Here is a 26,264-nt window from a genome sequence, read left to right as displayed (position 1 = left end):
AGGTTTTGACTGAAACAAAGACGCAAAAGTACCGACTACAAATTTTTAAAATCGGCTCTGTACTTTTTGAATTTATTCAATACAATTAAAAATACAAATCTTTTCCTCTTTACAATATTGGATTGTAAGTACCTACCTAAATTACGTTAAATGTCTATAAATATAATAATATTAACGATACATAGACTGTATTTTTTTAGTGTGGATTGTGAGGTAGATTACCAACATCTTCAACCTCGGTGCCAGGGTTAATATTGAGCCGCTAAAGGCCCGTGACATCTCATGTAATGACTACTTACATCAGTAATTACTACACACACACACACACACACATGACTTCGACTACTTACATGAGCCATGTCAAGGACCGGGACCAATGGCTTAACGTGTTTCGTCCTAAACACGGATCATCTTACTTCGGGACAATCAGGTGATCAGCCTGTAATGTCCTAACCAAAATACATTGACTTATTCATCTTAAGTTAAAGCTTAATTGCAACAGGATATCATTATTAAATTCCTCATTCAAGTTACTAGGACTTATAATTTGTTAATAACTAAACTTATATACTAGGTTAGTTTCTCTCTATTTAAGAGCTGCGCTCATCCACTAGGTTCCTTCTAGGTATTTTTCCTTCATCTACAAAGAAATGAAATAAAATACGGGAGAGTTGCGCCGCCACTCACGGCCTCGCCATACCCCCAGCAATAGCACAGCAGCGAGACATGTACACACAGTCTAACCTGCTAGCCAACATCGCCAGGATGCTGCTGCAACTAGCCCGTATCCTGCGCACCGGAGACGCGCATCTTAATCATCAGGAGAAGGATATTTTCATAATAAAACGATAAAGTATTCTATAACGTAACATTTATTCTAATTATCTAAGTACATACATTACTATGTTACACTTTCTGTTTGACTACGTGAGGTAGGTCGTACTTGCCACGCACGCATTTTAGTTTCACTCCAGGGCAATCCTTTACTCTGAAAAAAAAAGTACAAATTAGTAGGATGATGGGCACAAATATAAATATAAAAACAAATTAGTGATTATTTAGAAGATGTGAATGCGTCGGATTAACTGAACAGCCAAATTACTGAATAGTAATAACGTCTAGAGTCCTGTGCCGACGTTATTCTTGCAGCTTCTTTTCGTTGACTATGCAGGTTGTGAAAAGCTGCATTAGTTATAGGCGGACGAGACGTTCGTTATGTAAAAAATAACGATTGAAAGTGTAACTATAAATAAGGATATTTTTGAATTTGGAATACAGTGAAACTTGAATATTGTCCCACTTAATTGTCTCGATTAGTGGGACATTAGAAACCTCTTTTTCTAAGATTGGTTTCATAGGATAATTATCTCTAAAATCGGGATAGAGTGTAAGTTATCTCTTTGAACATTTTATAATTATAATCAGATCATAAAAAGAAAGAAACATGAATCAAAATCCCACTCACACACCACTAAATTAAAAATCATAAACCATTCTTTTTATTTGAAATCTATAATTTTGTATTCACATTGTGTTTAATGATACTTTTATTTAGTATTTTTATTCTAACACAGAAGCCAACCTACAACTGTGTAGTTGGTTCGCCTGATACGGGCATTGTCGAAATCGAAATTTCCAATTTCTGTTCAACAAAACACGAACTTTAATTTATTTTAAATTCATCTTTTTTGGGGTTATGTATACGTTTTTACAATAAAATACCAGATAATATTTTAAATTTGTCAGAAAATAAATTTAAAGCTCATGTGAAGCTTACTTTATGTAAAAAAGCTTATTACAAGATTAATGACTACCTAAATGATAAAAATGTCTGGTATTGAATGTGTTCCTCTAGTTATTAAATAACTTGTAATGTATATCCTCATTGGTTTTTAAAAGATGTGTTGCTGTTGCAGTTTCTTGTCATTTCTTCTCCTCAGTCATAACACCTTGCGAAATGATGTAAATTCAAAAATGTTACATTGACCTTCAACAAGTTTATCCATGATAATTACGTTGAATAAATGATTCTGATTTCTGATTTATTATTCCTAATAACAACATATAAGCTCACGACTATATGCCAATTGGGGTAGTCAAAGGTACATCAACCTCACCGAGCTTTTCGTTAGACTTAGACCAGCGTGATAGGTGGTGAGCCGTATCGCCGTCTATAATGATTGAGCCAACTGTGTTAACAGTGATATAATATCGAGCCAACTGTGCTAACTAATGATAATTGCACTAACATATTATACTTAATACTCGTATTTAAAAGTTTTCGATAATCCTAACGAAACGTGAGGTTTTAAAGATTTTTTGATGAGAAGTGTTTTTAATTTTTCACGAAAAACGTTTGCTGTGGCAAGGCGGCAACATAAGACACGTCCCACATTCAGTCGGCGTTCATTATACTTGGAAAGTATAAAGACCTAACTATACAGTAGGTCATATACCTGTTTACTTTCATAATGAACAATATAATAACAAAGAACAACACTTGTAGTGTTGACAATAGTGCAATAAAACCATACAGTGACGGCAAATCGTATTCTTTCTATTGAGCGTCTCAATGTATGATATCAGTAAATCAGTCAAACGCGACCGACTACCTTTTTTATTTCTAGAACATTCTTTTTAGTCGGGTTTTTAAATACTTCCCGCAAAATGTATAATTATAAGAAAAATATTATTTTGTTGTCCTATTCATTTGTCAAAAAAAAACCTCGACACAAGAAACGTCGCTCTGAAAACCGAAAAATAATACAGGGTGTTAGTGGCATCGTAACTAATACTGAAGGTGGTATTCATACCATGATCCTGAGTTAATGTCGAGTGGACTTTTCCGTCGCATAATTCATGTTTTTTTTATGTGCTTTTTAATTATTTTCAATTCTATACTTTTGCTATGGAAAATTCCATTTGATTTTAACTCAGGATAATGAACTCAACAAAGAATCATTCTCCTTAGTATTCGTTACGATGTCACTTATACCCCTTACAAGTACAAAAAAGTATCCATGAAAGTTAATATGGGTGTTAGTGACAGCGTAACAAATACTGAGGGGGATGATTCAGACCATGATTCTGAGTTGATAACAAGTGGATTTTCCTGTCGGAAAATTCATGATAATTTTGGTGTTTGTTTTAATTATTTTCAGTTTCATACTTTTGCGACGGCAAATTCTACTTTATATCACCCTGTTCGTTACTCTGTATAATAATTTACCTTCCGACTCGCACCAGTACGATGTTGTGCTCCTGAAGGTTGTGTCCGATGCCGGGGATATATGCCACCATCTCCTTGCCGTTGGACAACCTCACCAGTACACACTTGCGGTTGGCTGAGTTGGGTTTCTTTGGCTTCTTTATAACGGTTTTTAGGACTACGCCCTGCGCGGAAAAGGGGAAAGAAATGAGGGAAGTTGAATATGGTAGTTTCAAATCAAATCAGTTACTTATTACTAAACGTCAAAACACGAAATTACTATGGCATTTGTATGAAAAAGCAACCTGTGACGTCATAGAAAAACGTGACAAAATGTCACACTTATTATTACATTTTGTCGTCATTAAACATAATAAATAAGTTAAATAGAAAAAAAGAAAACTTTTTTGTCACATTTAGATCTATCTTTATTTCATCATCATCAATTTAAGAGCCACGCTCTTGTCTGTGTAGCATTTTCCATTCTAGTCTATCAAAGGCCAATTCCTTGACTTCCCTATAAGACACGACGTTAACCTTTTCTTTCATCTGTTCCATGTAAGCTCTCCTCTATCTCTCTTTATTTAGTAATCAGAATTTCATAATTTATCTTTGACCTAGGAAACTACCCAATTGTGGCCATAAGATATAACATAAGCTCACTACTATATCCGAATTGGGGTGGCCAGAGGTACATCCATCGCAAGATGAATTAAGTACCCACACCTCACTGAGCTTTCTATTAGACCAACGGATTAGTGGTGAGCCGAATCACCGCCTATAAAGGTAGAGCCAACTGTGTTAGTGAAAAGACAGTGGTGCTAATTCCTGTAAATAACATCTAATTTTATTTTAAGTTATATCTGTCATTTTCTTATCCGCCGAAAAGGAAAGGGACGGGTAATCGACAAGCATAAAATTTATGGAACACACGTCAATTTTAAGCACAAATCTAAACCAACCGTCTAAAAATTTTACATCCGTCAATAACCCGACACAGTTAAATAGACAGCACGTCAAACGGATTGCATACCAGCGACGTACCTTTTGATTCGCCCGGGTTATTAATTCATTTACTCATTCTTCCTAAAATTAAGAGCTGTGAATCATCCGTCCCTTTCCTTTTCGACGGATATGAACATGACGGATATAACTTAAAATAAAATTAGGCGGTGTCTGCAGGAATCGGGGCCAATGTTTGCTTGTTAACAATTAGTTTTATATATTTCAGTGTTTTTAAGTCGGTTTTATTTTTTTGTTAGGTTGTCATTGCTGCAACCTGGTCTCCTTGATGCGCAAGAGTTACCTACGAATTTAGAATTACGAATAATGTATGTAATACCTTAGCAAATGGGTTGCCATTGAGCGGGTTGCGGGTCTTCTTCTCCTTGATGTGTGGGCCTGAGCGGTGCATCTGCGCGAGAGACGCCATAGCACGTGCTAGCAGGCTAGGCTGCGCACTGACATGTGCTGTTGCTACGGCACTGGGCAGCGCTGTGGATAAGGAAATGTTATGTACAATTTTGATGTAATCATTATAATAGTAAACTATTTATTTCCGACAACAACTAAAGACATAGAGGTTTATAAAGGCCGCATAAAAAGATGAATTGAAATCTTTATTGACATTGCGCACTTTTATATGCGCAGAAGTCAAATTGCAAATTGCTTTCTTAGATGAATTGCTTCAATGTGGCCTTTTAACCTCTCGGTTAAATAAATAATGAAGTACATACTTAGATAGGTATCGTTAGATAGAAAAGAATCGATCGACCTAATATCGACTGAGACATCACTACGCTCACAAACGTCACAACACTACCTTACGTACTTTGACAGATCTAATTCTAACCGCGATTGACGATTGTAAAATGTTATCTTATTGAAATGTAATCAATAATTGTACTGAACTGGTCGTTCTGTCTAATAGTAAATAAAAAATAATGAATGTAATCCATCAAAATCATATTATGCAATTTGTAATTATGGATAAACTTAAATTATAAAAAAATCTAATATAAAACTTTATGTAAGACGCTTATTTGACACATTGAATATTATGCGAAAGTAATGTACATATGCGACTCATAAGTAAAGCAAAGTAAGTTTATGCCAAAACCTACTTTAGCCCGACAACAGTCTACAATATTCTGCAAAAAAAAAAATGTAAATAGTATTCTGATTTTGAATGAAATGAATTATTATTATCAAACTAGACAATTACGACTTATCATTATCACTATATAGTATAAAACAATGTCGCTTTTTCTGTCCCTATGTACGCTTAAATCTTTAAAACTATGCAACGGGTTTTGATGCGGTGTTTTTATAAAAGATAGAGTGATTCAAGAGGAAGGTTTATTATATTATGTATAATAACATTAATTAAATAGTGGAGTAATACTGTTATTTTTGAGGTTTTTAATGTGATGTCGTAATTTCATTTTTTCCTCAGCATTGCACCCGAGTGAAGCCGGGGCGGATCGCTAGTTATAAATAAATCCAGTTGCTCACTTTAGTAACTTTATGTCACCACTAATTCAAAAACTCAACTAGCGAATTGCACATCACAATAGTTTTCAAAGACTTGTGCTGTGAATTCCCACCTCACTCCTCGTTCAGTTCCCGTTAAGGAAGGACAGTAATCCGCAGGTGATAAACACCACATGGCCATACAGATTATCCGAGCAACATAGATACCTTTGTTGTAACTGCAGTATCTGTTATTTCTGGCGACTTAGGATAAGGGCGCGGGTGTCAATAGGCGAGGCGGTTAGCGGTTTATTTGTACGATGCGTCGGTAAATGAGGAATTTTACTAGGTTAGCAAAATTACTAGGTCAGCTAACCGGCCTCCGTGGTCCAGTGGCTTACGATCCGGAGGTCCCGGGTTCGAATGAAAATAATTCTTTCAGAATGTTGAAATTCTAACATAGAGAACATTCTCCATTATTATTTGTATAATGTACGTGCGAAAGTGGTGTGTCACGAATCACGATCATATTAAATTTGTAGTCTCAATTTTTATATGTTTGTGGTTTTGTTGAAGAAAATCATATCAGAATGTGACTTTCCAAAATGGCGGTTACGTAGTTTTCAATATAAGTCGACGATTTGCAGAATCATAAGGTTTACAAAACGCTATCAGCGCCGCTTATCGCTCTAAGTTTCACTGAGCACTCGTCATTTCGTGTGACCAATTCAATACAGTTAGGCGCAGAATTTGGACCATTGGCAATTGTGCTATTATTTTGCGAAGGCATTCCCGTAACTCCAAAGGATTGTGTCAATTGTGATTTTGTGGCCATTTTGTTTGCATTCGATGCGCATACGCCGAGGCGTGGTATTGTCTGACGTAGCGGGGTACTGATTGACACGTAAACCGTTCAGAATGTTGAAATACATTGGTGGTATGCTGTGATGTGTTGTTTCCTGGAATATTCCCACTATGGGAACGTTCCCGGCGGTAAAAAGGCGCAAAACTTATGTAAAAAGAGTTTTATTACCTAACCTCAACCTGCGGCCTCCGTGGTCCATTGGTTGAGCGTTGGGCTCAAGATCCGGAGGTCCCGGGTTCGAATCCCGGTGGGGACATATCACTAAAATCACTTTGTGATTCCTAGTTTGGTTAGGACATTACAGGCTGATCACCTGATTGTCCGAAAGTAAGATGATCCGTGCTTCGGAAGGCACGTTAAGTCGTTGGTCCCGGTTACTACTTACTGATGTAAGTGAGTAATCGTTACGTGAGCCATGTCAGGCCTTTGGCAGCTCAATAATAACTATTAACAGCGGGGTTGATGAGGTTGGTATTCCAACTCACAACCCACACGATAGAAGAAGAAGACCTAACCTTTAGGCAGATAAGACCAGAGTACAACACACACATACATACATAAACTCACGCCTATTTCCCACCGGGGTAAGCAGAGACTATAGAACCAGAGTACAAGAAAGAATAATTTGAAAATGCAAAGCCGCCAGTGTCCGTACTATTAAAGAGCAATAATATTCCCACTTTGGGAATATTCCCGGGGACATCACACACATCATTGATGGCACATCATTGGTCGTATTAATAGTAGTTTTATAAAAAATATAGAGGTACACACGATCCATCTTTGCGTGGTGAATTATTTACTTCCGTTAGTCTCTGCGGGTGGGAAGTGAGATATATTAATTTGGAAATGAGGGCTACGTTCCTCAAAAACAGCCTCCGTGGTCTAGTGGTTAGAGCGTTAGGCTCACGATCTGGAGGTCCGGGTTCGATTCCCGATGGGGACATTGTCGAAATCACTTTGTGAGACTGTCCTTTGTTTGGTAAGGACTTTTCAGGCTTGAATCACCTGATTGTCCGAAAAAGTAAGATGATTCCGTGCTTCGGAGGGCACGTTAAGCCGTTGGTCCCGGCTATTAGCCGTAAAAACACCTCCACCAATCCGCATTGGAGCAGCGTGGTGGAGTATGCTCCATACCCCCTCCGGTTGATTGAGGGGAGGCCTGTGCCCAGCAGTGGGACGTATATAGGCTGTTGATGATGATGATGATGATGTTCCTCAAAAACAATATAGATGGCTAAAGAACAGACGTATGCATCTTTTATCTTTGTTTTTGGGTATAATTGATGACCCTTTAGGTTATTATTAATTTATTCGTAGCATCCAGGCACAATTTAGGTACCTCAGAAGCAATATAGGTAGAAACATAATTATAAATTATACATAATGAAATCCAAATAATATGCAATTATTTTATGTATGCCTCTGCCATTAGGTTATATTTTTGAATAACATTGTACTTCGAGCAATGAGAAAATAGCTACTTATCGAATCGCGGGTACATTATATCCATTGCAGGTGTACCCTCTGACTTGGCCAATTGTCTATATACTCGTGAGCTTGTCAGGTGTTTATTTTCTTACCATACCAATACCATTGCCAATATTTAAAAGTAAATTAAAAGAAATTCTTATTCACCATACCTTTTATTCAATGAAAGAATATTTAAATTTAAAGTCACACCCGTATATTTAAATTAAGGTTAATTGTTTTTTGTGTATTTAAAATATCTACTGTTATTTATTTTTTTGAGACAGATTTATTAAAGATTAAATGTTCCTTTAGTTATAAATTATTTAATATAAACGCATGCTGTATGGTTGAGGGATTGCGTCCCCTAACATGATGGACTAATGTTATGGGCGATAGGCTGATCCCTTATCACCATAAGGTTCATCGTATCCATCTTAGGACTTCGTATCAACAGTGGCTGCAAGTTGTCTTTGATTACTTGTGGCTCTGCCCACCCCATTTGGGATTACGGGCGTGAGTTTATGTATGTATGTATGTATGGTTGAGTGATGGACTTTTATTGATATAATGTATATTTAAGATCTTTTGTACCACTCTAGAGCGAATAAATTTCATTTCATTTCATTTTTAAAAAGTCCACCAGTAAAGAGACCACATCGAATCTAAGAAAGCAATATTGCAATTTGACATTTGCGCGTCTTTTATACGCGCAATGCAAACAAATGTCAAATTGCAATATTGCTTTCTTAGATGAATTGCTTCGATGTGGCCTTCTTAACTCCCCAGTCCTTTTAAAAATAAACACATTTCAGAAGTTGGGCCTACTTGCTTTCGGTTCCGGGGTCCGTTTGTAACAACAAACTGGACGCCTCATCACCTTGGGACGAGGAAAGTCACGTGCCGATCGATATGAACCAATATGCGGGGTTGTTGTGACTATTTCTGGCCACTATGCGGATTAAGAATGTTTGGGTATCGATTAGTAGGTAGGTAGTAGGTAAGCCTTTGCAAATATACAGGCTGTTAGTGCCATCGTAACGTAACAGCCTCCGTGTTCCAGTGGTTGAGCGTTGGGCTCACAATCCGGAGGTTCTGGGTTCGAAACCCGGTGGGGACATATCACAAAAATCACTTTGTGATCCCTAGCTTGACAACCCACACGATAGAAGAAGAAGAATGCCATCGTAAAGAAAACTTTGAGAGATGATTTAGCCCATGATTCCGAGTTCATATAAAGTAGAATTTTCCGTTGCAAAAGTATGGAACTGAAAATAATTTCAAAAAAACACAAACAATTTCATGAACTTTCCGGGAGGAAATTACACTTGATATCAACTCAGAATCGTGGTCTGAATCATCTCCCTCAGTATTCGTTACGATGTCATTAGACCCCATACGTACTTGTTCGGGGTGTAAATGAACAAACGGACCACCAATCTCAACCACTGGTGGCTGTCGCGCGATACCGCCACATTTTTGATACCGGTACAGTTTTCACAGTCTGCTCGACCATTAGGTATAGACTACAAAACGTTTAGCTTATTTTTAGTAAACAAAAGAAAAGAGAATAAGAGAAAGAGAGTAAGTAAGGAGAATAATAATTTCTTATAATTATTTTTTTTTTATTTAAAAAACCCGATAAAAATGTCTCGTCTTGACGTTTAGTAACATATAGGTAACTGATTTGACTAGTTGGAAACTACTCTAATGTCGACTGCATCATTCCCAAATTAAAGTAGTAATAAATAGTATTAAATAGATATTCATGAAGATGTTACAATTTAAAAGCAGCGTCTCCGCTTTCAGCGGTATCCGACGCGCCATAAATAAATATTATTTTTCGCTTTTCAAAGCGACGTTTCTTGTATCGGGGTTTTTTGATAAAAGAATCGGATATTAAAATAATATTTTTCTTATAATTAAACATTTTGCGGGAGACATTACAAAAAAACCCGACTAAAAAGAATGTTTCAGAAATAAAAAAGGTGGTCGGTCGCGTTTGACTGATTTACTGATATCATACATTGAGACTCTCAATAGAAACCATTGCGAGTCATTGAAAGAATACGATTTGCCGTCACTGTATGGTTTTATTGCACTATTGTCAACACTACAAGTGTTGTTCTTTGTTATTATATTGTTTATTATGAAAGTAAACAGGTATATGGCCTACTGTATAACTATACAGGTTAACTGTAGGTCTTTATACTTTCCAAGTAAAATGATCGCCGACTGAATGTGGGACGTGTATTATGTTGCCGCCTTGCTGTGGCAAAAGTTTTTCGTGAAAATTAAATACACCGCTCATCAAAATATCTTTAAAACTTATCGAAAAATGTTAAATACGAGTATTACGAATACTGTGTTAGTGCAATTGTCTATGTCCAATTGTCTATGTTTTCTTTATAGAAGTCATACTATAAATATACATACTACTAAATTGGAATACCATTGTATTTAAGTCTATAAATTATGTAATACAAACTGGATTAAAAGAAAAGAAAGGAAAACATGAAACAGTAGGACTAGGGCCCTGTGCTGGGAGGTTTTCTGGCCACGTCTTTCCCTCAGCGTTACAGATTCCGATGTGGTAGTAGTTTTACAGCTAGTTACATAATATGTAATTGAATTATGTTTGACGTTCAAAAAGCGCTAACTTTGTAAGCCAATTTTGAAAAATAAATATTTTTAAATTTTTGAATTTTTTTGAACTTGTTATTACTTTTCTTAACTCACAAACTGTACCTACCCCTTGGGAATTGCGAGACATTCCCGCCACAAGTATCCTAGGATTACTTAATGGGAAGTCTCGGCCACCATGCAACTAAAATTTGTTATTATTATTTATTTATTTATTCATTACAAAAGATATTATAAAATTCTTACATTGCGACACTGATACCCATAATGGGTTTAAGATGTTGTTTTGGAAATAAATAATATTTTTATTTTATTTTAATTGTAACTAATACAGTTTATTTCGACCATTATAGACGGCGATACGACTCACCACCTATCTCGTTTGTCGAACAGAAAGCTCGGTGAGGCGTGGGTACTCAGTTCATATTGCGATGGATGTACCTCTGACTATTCCAAATAGGATATAGTTGTGAGCTTATGTTATGTGTACCATGTGCATTTACCCACTCGTGTGCGGCGAGTTTCAACAAAATGTATGGAAAAGCGTGTCACCTTTTTGTCGCGGTGGCTGTGGTCAGTAGTCCGTTTGTGTCGACACTAGTAAACTAAAAAAAACACGCTATATTTATCACGTACAGTCATGAGCAATATAATGTACCCACTTTAGGACTCTGTCGCACTAACATATTTGACATTTAGTGAGTCTTACAGTTCAATTTGTCAAAAAAGTTAATGTGACGTGGTAACAAAGTGTATACATATTAATGCTCGTGACCGTACTTAGTAAAAGTTATAACATCATTCGCCATCTGTCACGCACACTTATACCTTATGGTAGTCAAAGGAACGCAATTGATTAGTCTTGTAGGAAAAACGAATATTGGGACACACAACACAATGTGAGTAGGTAGTACCTGAGTAGGTACTACGCTTCACCGAGCTTTCTGCTAGCTAGACAAAAAACGCTAGGCTTACTAAGTTGACTAACACAAAAGCTGACCGCGTACATCCTTTCATATCAAAAGACGTAAAATTACACTTATTGACCATATTTTTTCAGAACGTGAACTAAGCAGTTTCATTCAGGCAGTAAGTGTTCCAATTTTATAATACGAATGAAATATTTATCTAACAATCTTCGCAAGTAGTAGGACGGGAGAGCGCATTGTGGATTCGTCACCTGCTCCCTCGCGGCTCATAATCCTCTAATAGTGGGCATTGTCCATCGATGACGGACACACATATTTAAAATTTATTCCTTTCTGTCATTCTGACTCTTATTACAATGGGCTCGGGAGAAAAACTGAGCGACAATAGGCAAGAGTTGAGCCACCGACCCATTGTCGTTTCCAGGAAACGTTGCAAAACGTTCGCAAATCATATTTGTGTGTAAAATAGCACAATTGAGCACAACTTTATCACACGATAACGGTAGGGATTCTCTCAATACACCCGCAACAATGCAATATGGTTATGGCAAATAACTGGAATATATATTTTTAATCCTCTAGTTATTGTGTCGATTTATTACGCAGGCTTTAGAGTTTTCTCGGAAGGATTTGTTTGAAGAAATTAATATTTGAATGGAATCACATTGCACTAGAAGCTTAAGACGCTATCTTAAATTAAAGGTAAACAGAAATTGACGTGACACTGGTTATTGGAGTAACTTGAACAATCAGTTTCAATCAGAAAGGATTGCCGTAAATCAATACGATAACAAATACCTACAAACTCGATGAGCAGTAAAAGGGTTCATTAGACGGACAATGACTTAAATAGGTACATTATCTGGTGATTCTTGAGATCTGGTTAAACATTTACTTAAACATTTCCGTATTAGCATAGCATCTAATCTAATCCAGCCTACAAGATCTCACTGCTGGGCAAAGGCCTCCTCTTCCTCATTCCATTTGTCCACGGCCCCGTGCGTATTCAGGCCAGTCCCTCCGGTAAGCATCCAATAGGGCTAACATGCGCAACGTGATAAAATTTTGTCACAGTCGTTTTATCGATCCTGACGATATAATTATGTCGTTTTGTCGATTGATGCTATATGTGAACCCAAATAAGTCATATTGTTCCGTCAATATGCGAACAAAACGTGGCCCCCTGTTTGGGTAAAAAGCAAATTTATCAACTTCGACAAAATTTATCATATTGCGCTTCTTAGCCCAGCAAGTCGTCGCGCCATCTCTTTTGAGGTCTACCACGACGCCTGTATCTGACTTGAGGTACCCAATGCGTGACGATCCGCATATAAGCATATAATAAAGAATAATAAATACTACGTATAGAACGGTAACTCTTCGCCCCGCACTACTTAATTCGTATCGGGCGCCGATTTTACCCCTTCTGGGTTTTACTTTAGTCTTAATGGAAGCCTAAGGCCGGGTTTCCACTGATGCGGAGATGGGCGGAGAGGAGCGGATATGTGCGGATTTGAACAATCACAGCGTTCGAGAGAGCGAAAAACGAAGACGCTCTGTCACTCTCACTCATGGTGATTGGTCGATTCCTGCACATCTCCGCTCCTCTCCGCCCAGCTCCGCGTAAAGACGAGCACGCTGTCTGTGTCGCACTAGCACTTATTTGAGATTTTTGCATGCAGTGTCCTGGGTGCGGTATTAGCCAACTCTTCAGGAATATTGGTTTCTTAAAGACAGTTTTTCGATGCGAAGAGACTATTCATTTCTTTTCATGAAAGTGACCATATCCGTATAACATTTTGTCTCAGGCATATGGCTAATACTATTTCCGCTACCGTCATAGTCCTTCAAAGACGAATGTATTTGCTAGAGTGAACGTGTAATCAACCGATCATGTATGAAGGATGGTCGTTTCACACATTTTTTGCTTGAGAAAGTCCCGTCTCAGGCGGTCCCACGTGCTAGCTTGACAAAACTAACAATAATGATGCAGCTATATTTGAATGGAAGAAAGTTTAATATTCAGAAATGATCTATTGATATTTTGTTCTTAATACGTTCACTATTAATGCGTGGACAGTGTCAAAAAAACTTGAATCATTATACCTATCCTTCTCATCGTTTGTGTTTTTTGAGATTGTTTGCTTGGCTAGGACCATGGTATAAGAAGACCAGTTATGCTCAAAACTGACAGTTAGCATTTCAAGGTTAGCCCAGCTGACGTCATCCAACCCTGCGTTGCCATTTCGTTAAAAATAAATTACCCGCGTCCAATGTTTTTAATTTACTTTGCAAGGAAATTTTGTACTTTTAGTAAAAGAATTACGTACAGTTGTAATGATTTTTATAAATGTGACAAATAATAGTAATTAAATACATTAGTCACACACACACCCAACAGACACACAACGCGCGCGCACACACACACACACACACACACACACACACACACACATACATAGACATTAGACATTTGTTTGCATTGCGCACTTACTTTATATGCGCAAATGTCAAATTGCAATATTGCTTTCTTAGATGAAATGCTTCGATGTGGCCATTTTAACCCCCCTGTTCCCGTAGTCTAGTATACTAAACTTAGTGTGTAAAGATTATTACTAACCCTAATATGAGTCATTGTTACTTGATATGAAATAAATAATAATTAAGCCTTGTGACTTTAAGATACTAGACCACGAAGCAGCTAAAAAAACTTTGTATTTTTAACTCCAGCCATATGCAATAAGTATTGGTCGACCAATTGCCCTGTCGGACTTAGTGATTAATTTGTCTTAAGCGTAATTTTCACTAGCAAACACAATACTCAAATTATTATTCGAATGCATAATAATGCATTAATATCACACATACATACATAAACAGCCTATTATACGTCCCACTGCTGGGCACAGGCCTCCCCTCAATCAACCGAAGGGGGTATGAAGCATACTCCACACCACGCTGCTCCACTGCGGATTGGTGGAGGTGTTTTAACGGCTAACCATCCCAGGGGGATTAAAATGGCCACATCGAAGCAATTCATCTAAGAAAGCAATATTGCTTTTTGACATTTGTTTGCATTGCGCATTTACTTTTATATACGCAAATGTCAAATTGCAATATTGCTTTCTTAGATGAAATGCTTCGATGTGGCCATTTTAACCCCCCTGTTCCCGTAGTCTATTATACTAAACTTAGTGTGTAAAGATTATTACTAAGCCTAATATGAATCATTATTACTTGATATGAAATAAATAATTTTTAAGCCTTGTGACTTTAAGATACTAGACCACGAAGCAGCTAAAAAAAAACTTTGTATTTTTGACTCTAACCCTTTGCAATAGGTACAGGTAGACCAATTGCATTTGACCGTTTATTCGACTGAGTATTCGATTCGATATAAGGGAAATACCCACATATTTTGCTCTTTAGATACGGTAGGGTTTGCATAAAGAAACCTCGCGAGGATAAGCAAATATAAATATAGTAAATGTTAGGTATTTTCCTAGGTAATGTAAAAATAACATCAACATCTTCCACGAAACCCTCACCAACTTTAAATATAAAATTACGACGAATATTATATAAATTCACTCAATTTCCAATTTTTTTTCTCTATCTTCTAGCTTTAAGTTACCTCAAACATGTGTACGTGTTGTTTTATTATTTGTTTATTTAAAATTAACTTGAATGTTGTAAACGTCTGTAAGGGTATAACATACGGTCATTGTCCGTTGAATTTTATTCATGTAATTTTTATGTATATACCGATGGGGTATCTTAAATAAATAAATAAAAATAGGTAAAAAGCAACGAAAAATGTTACAATAGGCTTTTACTTCACGATAACCACCTACCTAATATAAACAATGATTTTTTCTAATTTTATATCTATAGGTAAGCAGTTATGCAAAATTTTGGAATTTAGGTATATTCCAATTATAAGATTCATCGTAGGCACAACTCTCAACTCAACTTTTTTCCCGATGGGGACATTGTCGAAATCACTTTGTGAGACTGTCCTTTGTTTGGTAAGGACTTTTCAGGCATGAATCACCTGATTGTCCGAAAAGGTAAGATGATTCCGTGCTTCGGAGGGCACGTTAAGCCGTTGGTCCCGGCTATTAGTCGTAAAAACACCTTCACCAACCCGCAGTGGAGCAGCGTGGTGGAGTATGCTCCATACCCCCTTCGGTTGATTGAGGGGAGGCCTGTGCCCAGCAGTGGGACGTATATAGGCTGTTTATGCGTAGGCACAACGGTTGACGTACATGACGAAAAAATAAAAAGACAGACTAATTAGCCCGATTGTATGTTCATCGATTATTTACAGTTTAGGAAATATGACCCACTTTGCAGTTTTTTTTTTCAAAATTTTCCACTTTAATTCATTATTAATTTTGTCGCGATGTCTTTTTTAATAAATTCAAATTCAAAAGCGTTACTTAAACAGATCTTTGTTACCTTTCGAGTTAAGAAAAAAAATGGCGTTACGGAAAAACAATCCCAGTCAGATTGTGTAATATTTTTTTGCTGTCCCTTCCAAATCTGGGGATTAAGCAAGGCACGCGGACGCGGAAGGGTTCGAATGACAGGCTTTGTTGACATTGCTGACCATACACCAGCTTCAGGACTATCAACTCTATGCTAAAAGGAGGAAGGATCAGTTTACTCTTTAAGGAATATGGCAGCTGTGATAATTTGGTCCAGATGTCAAAATTAAATATAATATAGATTCATTTATCTTTCGATCTAACGGTGAAGTTTGATCATGGTGTGATATTAAGCCTCCGTGGTGTAGTGGTTAGAGCGTTAGGCGCACGATCTGGAAGTCCGGGTTCGATTCTCGAAATCACTTTATGAGATTGTCCTTTGTTTGGTAAGGACTTTACACGCTTGAATCGCCTGATTGTCTGAAAATATAAGATGATTCCGTGCTTCAGAGAGCACGTTAAGCCATTGGTACCTGCTATTAGCCGTTAAAACACCTCCACCAATCCGCAGTGGAGCAGCGTGGTGGAGTATGCTCCATACCCCCTTCGGTTGATTGAGGGGAGGCCTGTGCCCAACAGTGGGACGTATACATATAGGCTGTTTGTGTATGTATGTATGATATTAAAGCATGGCCATTATTATGCATACGAATAATAAACATAATTTAAGTATTGTGTTTGCTAGTGAAAATTACACTTAAGACAAATTAGTCAGTAATTAAATTCGACCGGGGTTCGAACTGACGCTCCCCGTTTGTGATGGGAGCCCGTAACTCACAGGATTTTTTTAATTTTAGAACTTTAATTCATTAATGATGATAAAAACTAGAAGTTCAAATGTAGGCGCAGCACTGTTGAGTGTTCCTAAATTTTGACAGTTCTTCATCCATACCACAGATCATTATAATACTTCCATACTGTCCATACCAGCTAACATTCGTGATAAATTGCTATAAAATGTAAGTACAACGTAGAGTGTATCCCGTCTGAAGGATGAGTTACGAAAATGAAAAGCCATCAGTTGGAAAGGAAAAAGATGGTTTTGATTGAAAATGACTTTTTTTAAGTTATCTTCTTGCTGATCTTTAGGGAATCAATATAAAACTATGATTTTGCAGTTAAACGAAAATGGTTACAATGTAAAAATATAATCAAAACAATATGTCTGTTTAATCAAATAGTATGAAGAACTGTCAAACTTTAAGAAAACAGTAGCAACACCTGATGAGAGAAATAGGCAGTTTTTATCCTCGTTGATAAAGTGTTTCACTTTTTGTTTTTGTTCTTATTTAGTGTCATAGATATTTATCACTTGATATAAGGTTCCATAAAAGTATAAAATAGGTAATTGATGGGTTTTCCATTTTCTAGTAAGTAGGTATGAACCCCTGCCCTAGTAACTGATCATTCATATCAATAAATTATACTCATTTGGATGATAGAATATTTTTTTTTGTTTTGCTAAAATTAATATGTGGTTTCCTTTACAAAATCAAAGTACTTGAAACAAAAAGCATGTACTTATTTTTTAATTTTCGGCATCGTGATGTTCATTAACATAAAGATGTACCCACCTATAAATCGAGGTTATGCAGATAAATTCCCTTCTATGTAACAATACCTTACTAAATAAAACTATAAAGAAAAGGTATTTTTTACATTATCATCGTCATTCGTCATAAATCCTCTTTCATTTAATATACAACAGTTTTTTAAGCAAAGAAGTTTTATGTTCTTTTCTTTTTTGCTACCTACTCAAAATATTCCATTCCACTTAGTTATTTACTAATACTGGCTGCAAGTCATACAAAAAATATTTTACTGCCATTAAGGCAGAAAAACATAGCATTTCTTCTTTACTTTTAATTGTCATCTCCAAAACCGGTGTTATCGGTGCTGCTGGCCAGCTTTTTTAATAGTTTGAAATAAAATGACAACCAAAAAGATTGCATTTATAGGATTATTTTTATTTTTCTGAGCCATAACCGCTGGCCAAATGTACCTACATTAACACTTCATTTTAAAATGTATGGTCTCATGATCTTAGCCTGTCCCGTAAAGGGGCGAAGGAATAAAACTGTACAATTTATACATTAAATGAACACATTATGCACTAGGTTACTAATTAGTTAATCGCTTGCCCGTAATAAAAACTTTAGAGCCTGAATGAATAAATACCTAGTTGCAGTGTTGTTGTCAGAATTATATATTGATGATAAATAAATTACACAATAAATTTGGTTACATATAAATGTAAAGCTTCAGTTTATTTGTTATTTCCAATAAGAGAAAATGTAAAAAGGTTATGATTTAGTTTTGGACTGTAATTTTTTACGGTACTCACCCGAAAATTGCGTGCATTGTGCTTTGATTCCTGTAGATAACATCGAAAACCCTTTCCTGAGAAGATTCATCTACAAAAAAACAAAATAAAATAGGTAAACACACTAAAACAACACATAAGTTAAATGCTTACAAATACTGAACTACACATGGTATGAACTATTTACCTTAATCTTTGCGATATTATTTTGATATAGGTATGTTAATTAATTAGAATAATAACTAAAAATAGCAAAAACAAAAACTTTCTGTTCCTAACATAACCTAACTAGCCTAAGCCCTTGTTATTATAATTTGACATTTTGCGTACGGGGACAAAAGAAAGACGGCGTATTCAGCCTTGTTTGACAGGAGGGATTGATCGTGGCGCACCCTAAACGATCAAGCCAACGCTATAAGATATCTAATGATTTTTACTATTATTATTATTGTAATAGTGAAGTATAAGTGCCTAGCCGCGTGTTATAAAGTATACTTTATATTTATATACAAAATATAATTTTATATTTTTGTCCAGATCATTGTCTATTAGTAAAGTAACATAAAATACATCAATGACCTTCGTGGTCTAGTAATAGGACATCGGAAGGCACTAGACCAAACGTCACCACCATCTCGAAATAGAGCAACGTTGTAGAGTATGTTCCATGTCAGTCTAAAATTCCATAACCCTCCGGTTGATTGAGAAGAGTCCGCTATGCCCAACAATATGAGGCATAAATAGGCTAATTTATGTTATGTCATAGTCATATTGTGTTGTATCAACAGCGGCTGCAAGTTGTCTTTGATTACTTGTGGCCCTTCCACCCCGTTAGGGATTATCAGTAGATTTTCGCCTAGCGGTGCAATTTTGGTGCCCCATATCTGGGCCATAATAGCACCTGTCTCCCCTTCATCATCACGATCATCACCCTTGACTACGATTTGGTGAAGTTTAAAACTATATTCTAATTCATATTATTTATTAATGTCATCATCACCAGCCCATTAACGTCCCCACTGCTGGGGCACGGGCCTTCCCTATGGATGGATAGGTACAATACTCATAGTATGTATTGCACTGGATACTTATTTTGTTTATTCTACAAGTTAAGGATGACTAATTGTGAATAGCATTTCGCGCTTAATTCACTAATAAAACTCGACTGTCAACTTAAGTGACATCCACGAACGAACTTAACTTTCTCGCGGCGAGTCCAAACTGAAAGTTAGTTAACTCGCCGAATCTGCAAGTTAACTAGCTATTTAACTAATTAGAGAGACGATCTGGCTTAAAAGGAGTACGAAAAGGAAGATTATGGTTTTAGACATAAACGGCTTGTATCATAAGTACGGTCACGAGCATTAATATGTATACACGTTGGTACCATATCGCATTAACTTTTTGATAAATTGAACTGTAAGTCTCACTAAATGTCAAATATGTTAGTGCGACAGACAGAGTCCTAAAGTGGGTACATTATATTGCTCATGACTGTACTAGGTATATGTCTCACGGCCGAATACTGACTCTTATGATACAGGTTCTTACCTAGTACATATAAGAGGCAGGGTATTTTATTGTTATACGTACCAACATATTTTTCTGTATTTTTTTTTTGCTAAAAGTTTGAATGTGTGTTATGAGTCAATATATATTTTTATTTATTTATACAGTTTATTTACATTTCGTGAATGACCAGGGGATTGAAATAGGCGATAAGTGATTTGGTCACAGTACATACTTATACATATTACATCACAATATCAAACCAAACCATTACTAACGTTTAGTCGACTTTTGACACCATAGGCTACATTTGACAGATTCTACCAAGATTCTACTTATGACAGATTCTATGTTTGACAGATTCTATTCTCGACTCGGCTATAGCTAAGGATTTTAGTATTACAAGCTGACATTTTCTCGACTTGAGTACCTACTTTTCTCACTGGAGTAGAGCACATTATCAAACAAAATAATACGAATATAATGAGGAGCTCGGTGGCGCAGCGGTAAACGCGCTCGGTCTGCGATTGTTGAAGTTAAGCAACTTGCGCAAAGGCCGGTCATAGGATGGGTAACCACAAAAAAAAAGTTTTCATCTCGAGCTCCTCCGTGCTTCAGAAGGCACGTTAAGCCGTTGGTCCCTGCTGCATTAGCAGTCGTTAATAACCACCAATCCGCACTGGGCCCGCGTAGTGGTTTAAGGCCCGATCTCCCTATCCATGCATAGGGAAGGCCCGTGCCCCAGCAGTGGGGACGTTAATGGGCTGGTGATGATGATAATGACGTTATGCCTTAACCTGACTGGAGTAAACTCGAGTAACTCGAGTTAAGGTTGAGGCGCCGTCAGTTGATAATGGGGATTGTTAGACGGCTCAACTGAGTTCTAGGTGTTCCTAAAAGTCGCTTCAACTAAGGAAGGAGTCAATAAAGGTTGGAGTTAACATCTTAGGATACCTACGTAAGAGGGGCCTACCCAGTAAGGTAGAACGGGTATGAATTGTTCCTCGTACGTGACTTGTCTAGTCTATGACTGATTATTATCTAGCCAGTGCATTGGTTAGGGTTACTATTAAACCGTCAAAGACCCAGCTTGACTTGAGCTCATATCACTACATAGTATAAAACAAAGTCGCTTTTTCCGTCCCTATATCCCTTGGTACGCTTAAATCTTTAAAATTACGCAACGGATTTTGATGCGGTTTTTTTTAAATAAATAGAGTGATTCAAGAGGAAGGTTTAATAACACCATTAAATAGTGGAGAAAAATAACAGTATTATTTTTGAGGTTTTTAATGTGATGTCGTAAATAATTTAATTTTTTTCCCAGCATTGCACCCGAGCGAAGCCGGGGCAGGTGCAGTATTATTGTAATGACTTGACTACTTACGTTCATACTTTATCCTAAGTATGTTTCGTAGGTATTAAATGAGACAAAAATATATATTCGCCTACAAGTTTTTAAAGATAAAACGTTTTCAACGAAATCCTAAGTTTTGGTCAGTTAAACACGCATAGAGTGTTTATTAAAAATGTAATATTTGCTAAAGGAGACCATATTCTTTTGAATGGACGGTGCACAGTGGACCATGGCCGTCCCGTGGGACATTGGACAAGTTTGCATCTGCTGCGCAAATGGACATTATGAGTGGTGCAATTCGGGAGCGGAAAGCGATCACGTGCTTCAAATTCTGAAAGTGTAACGTAGGGTATCTTATTACCTATGGATAAACAAACAATCTGTATACGTTCCACTGCTGGGTAACGTTGAAACATTGCAGATTGATTGTTCCGTTCTTCGGAAGGCACGTTAAGCCGTTGGTCCCGGTTACTACTTTCTGATAGTAAGTAGACATCTCAAGCACCGGAGGCGCTCGAAATGAAAACTACTGTAAGTGACCCATTCAATGACTGTTTTGCTATGTCGTAGAATACAGGAGCAAGCAAGTAAGTAGGTATAGAAAATTAAGTAGTTTTGATGTAAGTAAAAAGAACAGGCCCGCAGTCTAATTGTGCCTACTTTTTTGCTATTGTTATTTATAAACAAAGCTAGCAATGTTGGGACATTGAGTTATATATATTTACTTAATCGCGCGTGTGGTTTCTTCACGTCGCGGGCGAGATCGCCCCTCCGTGAGCCCGATGATGTAAGTCCGTGGTGCCTCTAGCGAGGTCGAGCCCGCCGGGTGGTTCCCCGTTGGGGGAGGCCCAGCGAGCGCCCGTCAGCTAGTGGTGGTGTCAAGTCCGGTGGAGCTGCTTACTTACTCGCTTCCGCCTGCATTCTACGTCATAGCGAAACCATACCTGCTCTTTTTGCGGCTCATAATCCTCTAATAGTGGGCATTGTCCACAGATGACGGACACACATATTTGATATTTATTCCTTTCTGTCATTCTGACTCTTATTACAATGGGCTCGGGAGAAAAACTGAGCGACAATAGGCAAGAGTTGAGCCACCGACCCGTTGTTGTTTCTAAGAAAAATTGCAAATCATATTTTTGTAAGAAATGGTACAACTTCATCAAATGCAACGAGACCGTATTGTCCATTGCGTTGCATTCAGATTTGAAATTTGTAATACAATATATTATTGTAGTGTTATTTATTATTCTTGCGGAATCTCTGGAAACCAGTCTGGTTATTTAAAGAAATAACTATTGTTAGAACAGAATCGATCGGCCTAATCTCGACTTCTTCTATCATGTGGGTTGGGAGATTACCAAACTCATCAACCTTGGAGTCAGGGTTATTATTGAGCCGCCAAAGGCCCCTGACATGGCTCATGTAACGACTATAGTAGTAACCGGGTCCAACAGCTTAATGTGCCTTGCGAATCGCGGATCATCTTACTTTTTGGACAATCAAGTGATCAGCCTGTAATGTCCTAACCAAACTAGGGATTACAAAGTGATTTTTGTGATATGTCCCCACCGGGATTCGAACCCGGGACCTCCGGGTCATGAGCCCAACGCTCAACCACTAGGCCACGGTGGCCGTTGTCCAGTGTCTCTGTCAATCTCGACTGATTGGTAGGTACATCACTATGAAAACCTCAGGAGGCTTCTGAGTTTCCGGATGGAGTTACGTTTGCTTACATAATCAACAATAGTACGCATAATGGACCATCTTGGGGTCTAAATGTGGAAAACTGAGCCCACGGACATAACAAAACATGTCACTATGCTAATGAACGTCATAACACTGGCTTCTGTACTTAGAAAAGTTACCGCTAACGGCCATGTTGTAAACAAGCACTCAAAATAACACGACCCGCGGACCCTACCTACCGGGAGTCAAATACGTATCTCTCAGCGCCATCTGTTAACAAGTCGAAACACTCTCCTTAACTCACTTTTATGGGGTGTGTGACGTGTTGTCACCACTTTCCTAAAGATGGCTCTGATAGACCCAGATCTAGAATCTAGAATAGATCTAATGAACGTCATAACACTGGCTTCTGTACTTAGAAAAGTTACCGCTAACGGCCATGTTGTAAACAAGCACTCAAAATAACACGACCCGCGGACCCTACCTACCGGGAGTCAAATATGTATCTCTTAGCGCCATCTGTTAACAAGTCGAAACACTGTCCTTAACTCACTTTTATGGGGTGTGTGACGTGTTGTCACCACTTTCCTAAAGATGGCTCTGATGGACCCAGATCAGATAATTTTATTTCGCTACAAATAAAAGATACAAAATTTATAAAGAATAGTAGCGTTGGAGTAGTTTGTGATGCCTAAACTAGGTGAAATGAATCTTACCTGTATCTTAGGCATAAGAAAACAACTGAGGCAACATAAAATAAATACCTTAACCTAGGAATAATATGAAACAAATTGTTTTTTTTTTAATCTTTGCCTTTGTTTAAGAGGAACTCCTGACAACTGTGGCAACAAGCTTCTTTGGATACTTACCAATGGTAGAATAAGTTTTTCATTTGAAAGAAAGAAATAAAGAAAATTAATTATAAGAAAACGCGAGCTATAAATACAATAACGTAAAAAATATACCTATACAGGATGTTAGTGACGTCGTAACGAAAACTTTAAGGGTGATTCAGGCCATGATTCTGAGTTGATATCAAGTGGAATTTTCCATCCCAAAAGTATGGAACAGAAAAAAATACAACAGAAAAAAACATGAATTTTCTCACTGAAAATTCCACTTGATTGATTAACAGAATCATGGTCTGAACCATCCCCCTCAGTATTCGTTACGGTGTCAGTAACATCCATACCTACTTGTATTCAACTGAGTTAATATCAATTAGAATTTTCCGTTGCAAAAGTATGGAACGGAAAATAATATAAAAAAAACTAAAAAAAAAACTTTAATTTTGCGATGGAAAATTCCACTTGATATCAACTCAGAATTATGGCCTGAATCATCCCTCAAAGTTTTCGATACGATGTCACTAGCTAAACTTGCATATTGTCAGAAACAAAGATGTTGTTCGAAATAATTAGGTATGGCTGGCGGACGTCCGTGATAAATGTCGACTCTAGGTTCTGCCTGCCCCAATATAGGTATCTACTTATTACGTGCTTGCATCTTCGTACGTACGGAGTGGCAGAATAGCAGTAGCAGAGTGATATTAATGTTGTCTGTTGTTGTGCAAGCGCAAATAAAACGTTGTTTATGGAAACATGGCTGTACAAAGCGCCAAACAAGCTTTGTCTCGCCGCCTCGCGCCCAATTTCAGCTGAAGTCTGGAGAAATGAGCTTTATTTTTCGGTGAATTTGAATAAAAATTTCTCCTGTCCAACTTGAATTATTAGTTTTTAACGAAAAATCGAAATAATTAAGATTTTTGTTCGCCGAAATAGTGGTTAAACTTACTGTAAAATGACATTTGAGTTTTTGTTTTTTGTCATCCCGTTTCTCATAGGATCCGCTTTCCTAACCTGAAGATTTAACAGGTTCGGCTATACAGAGGTGACTACCTGTCTGACCGTCCAAGCCCAAGAGAGAACCAGGACAATACAGGTTACGTCACATAGGCACCTCCGAACCGCATCTTTCAGTGATGTTGGCTTCCTCCCGATGTTTTCCTTCACCTTGAGCACGTGAAAATGATCATGGTATAAGAAATCCAGGTATGCTCAATCTTATGACAAGCCGCCATTGTTAGCCCATTGATGACGTAAATGTTATGGACATAAATTTTATTATTGAAAATTAAGTGAATTACTGGCTAATGCATTTAATTACTATTACTTATATATAATTATCATTAAAACGGTAAGTAAATCTTTTACTAAAAGTTCAAAATTTCCTTGCAAAGTAAATATAAAAACAGTGGTCGTGGGTAATTTATTTTTTAAGAAATAGCAACGCAGCGCAGGATGACGTCAGCTGGGCTAGCCTTGAAATGTTAGTTGTCACTTTTGTGCATACCTGGTTTTCTTATACCATGAAAATTACAAAGATCGAAACATGAATGGGAAAACAAATCATCAGTTTTAATCTTTATGAAACATAAACATGCGAGGTATTTCGATATGTTTTGATAAGAAGTGTATTTAAGATCGGGCTTGTAACCTGTCTAACTTGTTTAGTGGCAGTAGATTAAGGGTGTGAACGCCCAAATAACTTCAGAATTCAACCGACATTACCAAGCGTTTGGGAACAGATGTAGAGTTGCATAATTCGTTGCTACGCTCTGTGCAGCCAACCAGAAAATGAGACTTCTCTCACGGGCAATTTGAAATGCTAATGTACTTCTGCTTCAAAGCAGCAGAGTTCGTTTTCCTGTGACACGTAAACAACCTGTTTATACTCTTATTTCATATCTCTAGCCATGGGTACCTCTCGTCAGTCTGAGAGTAAAGAACAAATAAAAAAAGTTAAGTAATATTATTGTCAGAGTGCCATGTGTAATTGTGAAATGCCGGTTCGATTTCCGGTACCGCTCTTACTGCAATGAGTTATTAATTAATGGAACGAATTGTTTTTTGACGTGACTTTTCGTAAGTTTGCCGCAAATGGGATTCACTAGGTACTTGATCGGACCAATGGGGAGGCGGCCGCGGACAATATAATATATTTTCTAATTAAAACTCTTTAGTTTTTTTTAGGCTTCTTTAGTCTTCGTTTTGTAATTAGCCGGCTGGTTATATGTGGTTATGTATGCGATTCGATAAACGATAAAAAAAGAAATACAATTTCGGTAATTTAGCTGCCAAGTATTGGTTCCCAATGTTATTCCCATGCATTTTTGGTTTCTTAATCGTCCCGAATCATCCTGAAAATTCCGAATCTACAAAATATCTACATGTTTGAAATCTGGTGCCAGACGCCAGTGCAAGTTCTTTTGAGTAGGAAGTAAGTGGTCGTAAAGAATTTTTCAAAATT

At 37.2% G+C, this 26,264-nt stretch overlaps 1 protein-coding gene and 1 non-coding gene across 2 annotated transcripts; both read right to left on the bottom strand.

The window, feature by feature from the left end:
- Positions 1 to 854: 854 nt before the first annotated feature.
- On the bottom strand, positions 855 to 18,725 carry LOC126373229 (40S ribosomal protein S12, mitochondrial). Its single transcript, XM_050019287.1, has 5 exons — positions 18,588 to 18,725; positions 18,422 to 18,491; positions 4,551 to 4,702; positions 3,230 to 3,393; positions 855 to 988 (listed from the first exon to the last, which is right to left on the bottom strand). Exons 2-5 carry the CDS (start codon positions 18,489 to 18,491, stop codon positions 907 to 909), a joined length of 468 nt encoding a protein of 155 aa, XP_049875244.1. The 5' UTR covers positions 18,588 to 18,725; the 3' UTR covers positions 855 to 906.
- A 4,104-nt stretch (positions 18,726 to 22,829) lies between these two features.
- Trnam-cau (transfer RNA methionine (anticodon CAU)) lies at positions 22,830 to 22,901 on the bottom strand. Its single transcript has one exon. It is a non-coding gene; the product is annotated as a tRNA-Met (tRNA).
- Positions 22,902 to 26,264: the final 3,363 nt, after the last annotated feature.

The sequence above is a fragment of the Pectinophora gossypiella genome, chromosome 15 (genome assembly GCF_024362695.1).
Source record: "Pectinophora gossypiella chromosome 15, ilPecGoss1.1, whole genome shotgun sequence".
NCBI lineage: Eukaryota > Metazoa > Arthropoda > Insecta > Lepidoptera > Gelechiidae > Pectinophora > Pectinophora gossypiella.
This window is presented reverse-complemented; position numbering and strand designations above follow the sequence as displayed.

Coding starts and splice junctions, on each gene's coding strand:
- LOC126373229 (XM_050019287.1), bottom strand. CDS start 18,491: ATGAATCTTCTCAGGAAAGGGTTTTCGATGTTATCTACAGGAATCAAA. Junction 4,703..18,421: donor ACAATGCACGCAATTTTCGG/GTGAGTACCGTA, acceptor CCTTATCCACAG/CGCTGCCCAGTGCCGTAGCA. Junction 3,394..4,550: donor ATGGCAACCCATTTGCTAAG/GTATTACATACA, acceptor TTTTCCGCGCAG/GGCGTAGTCCTAAAAACCGT.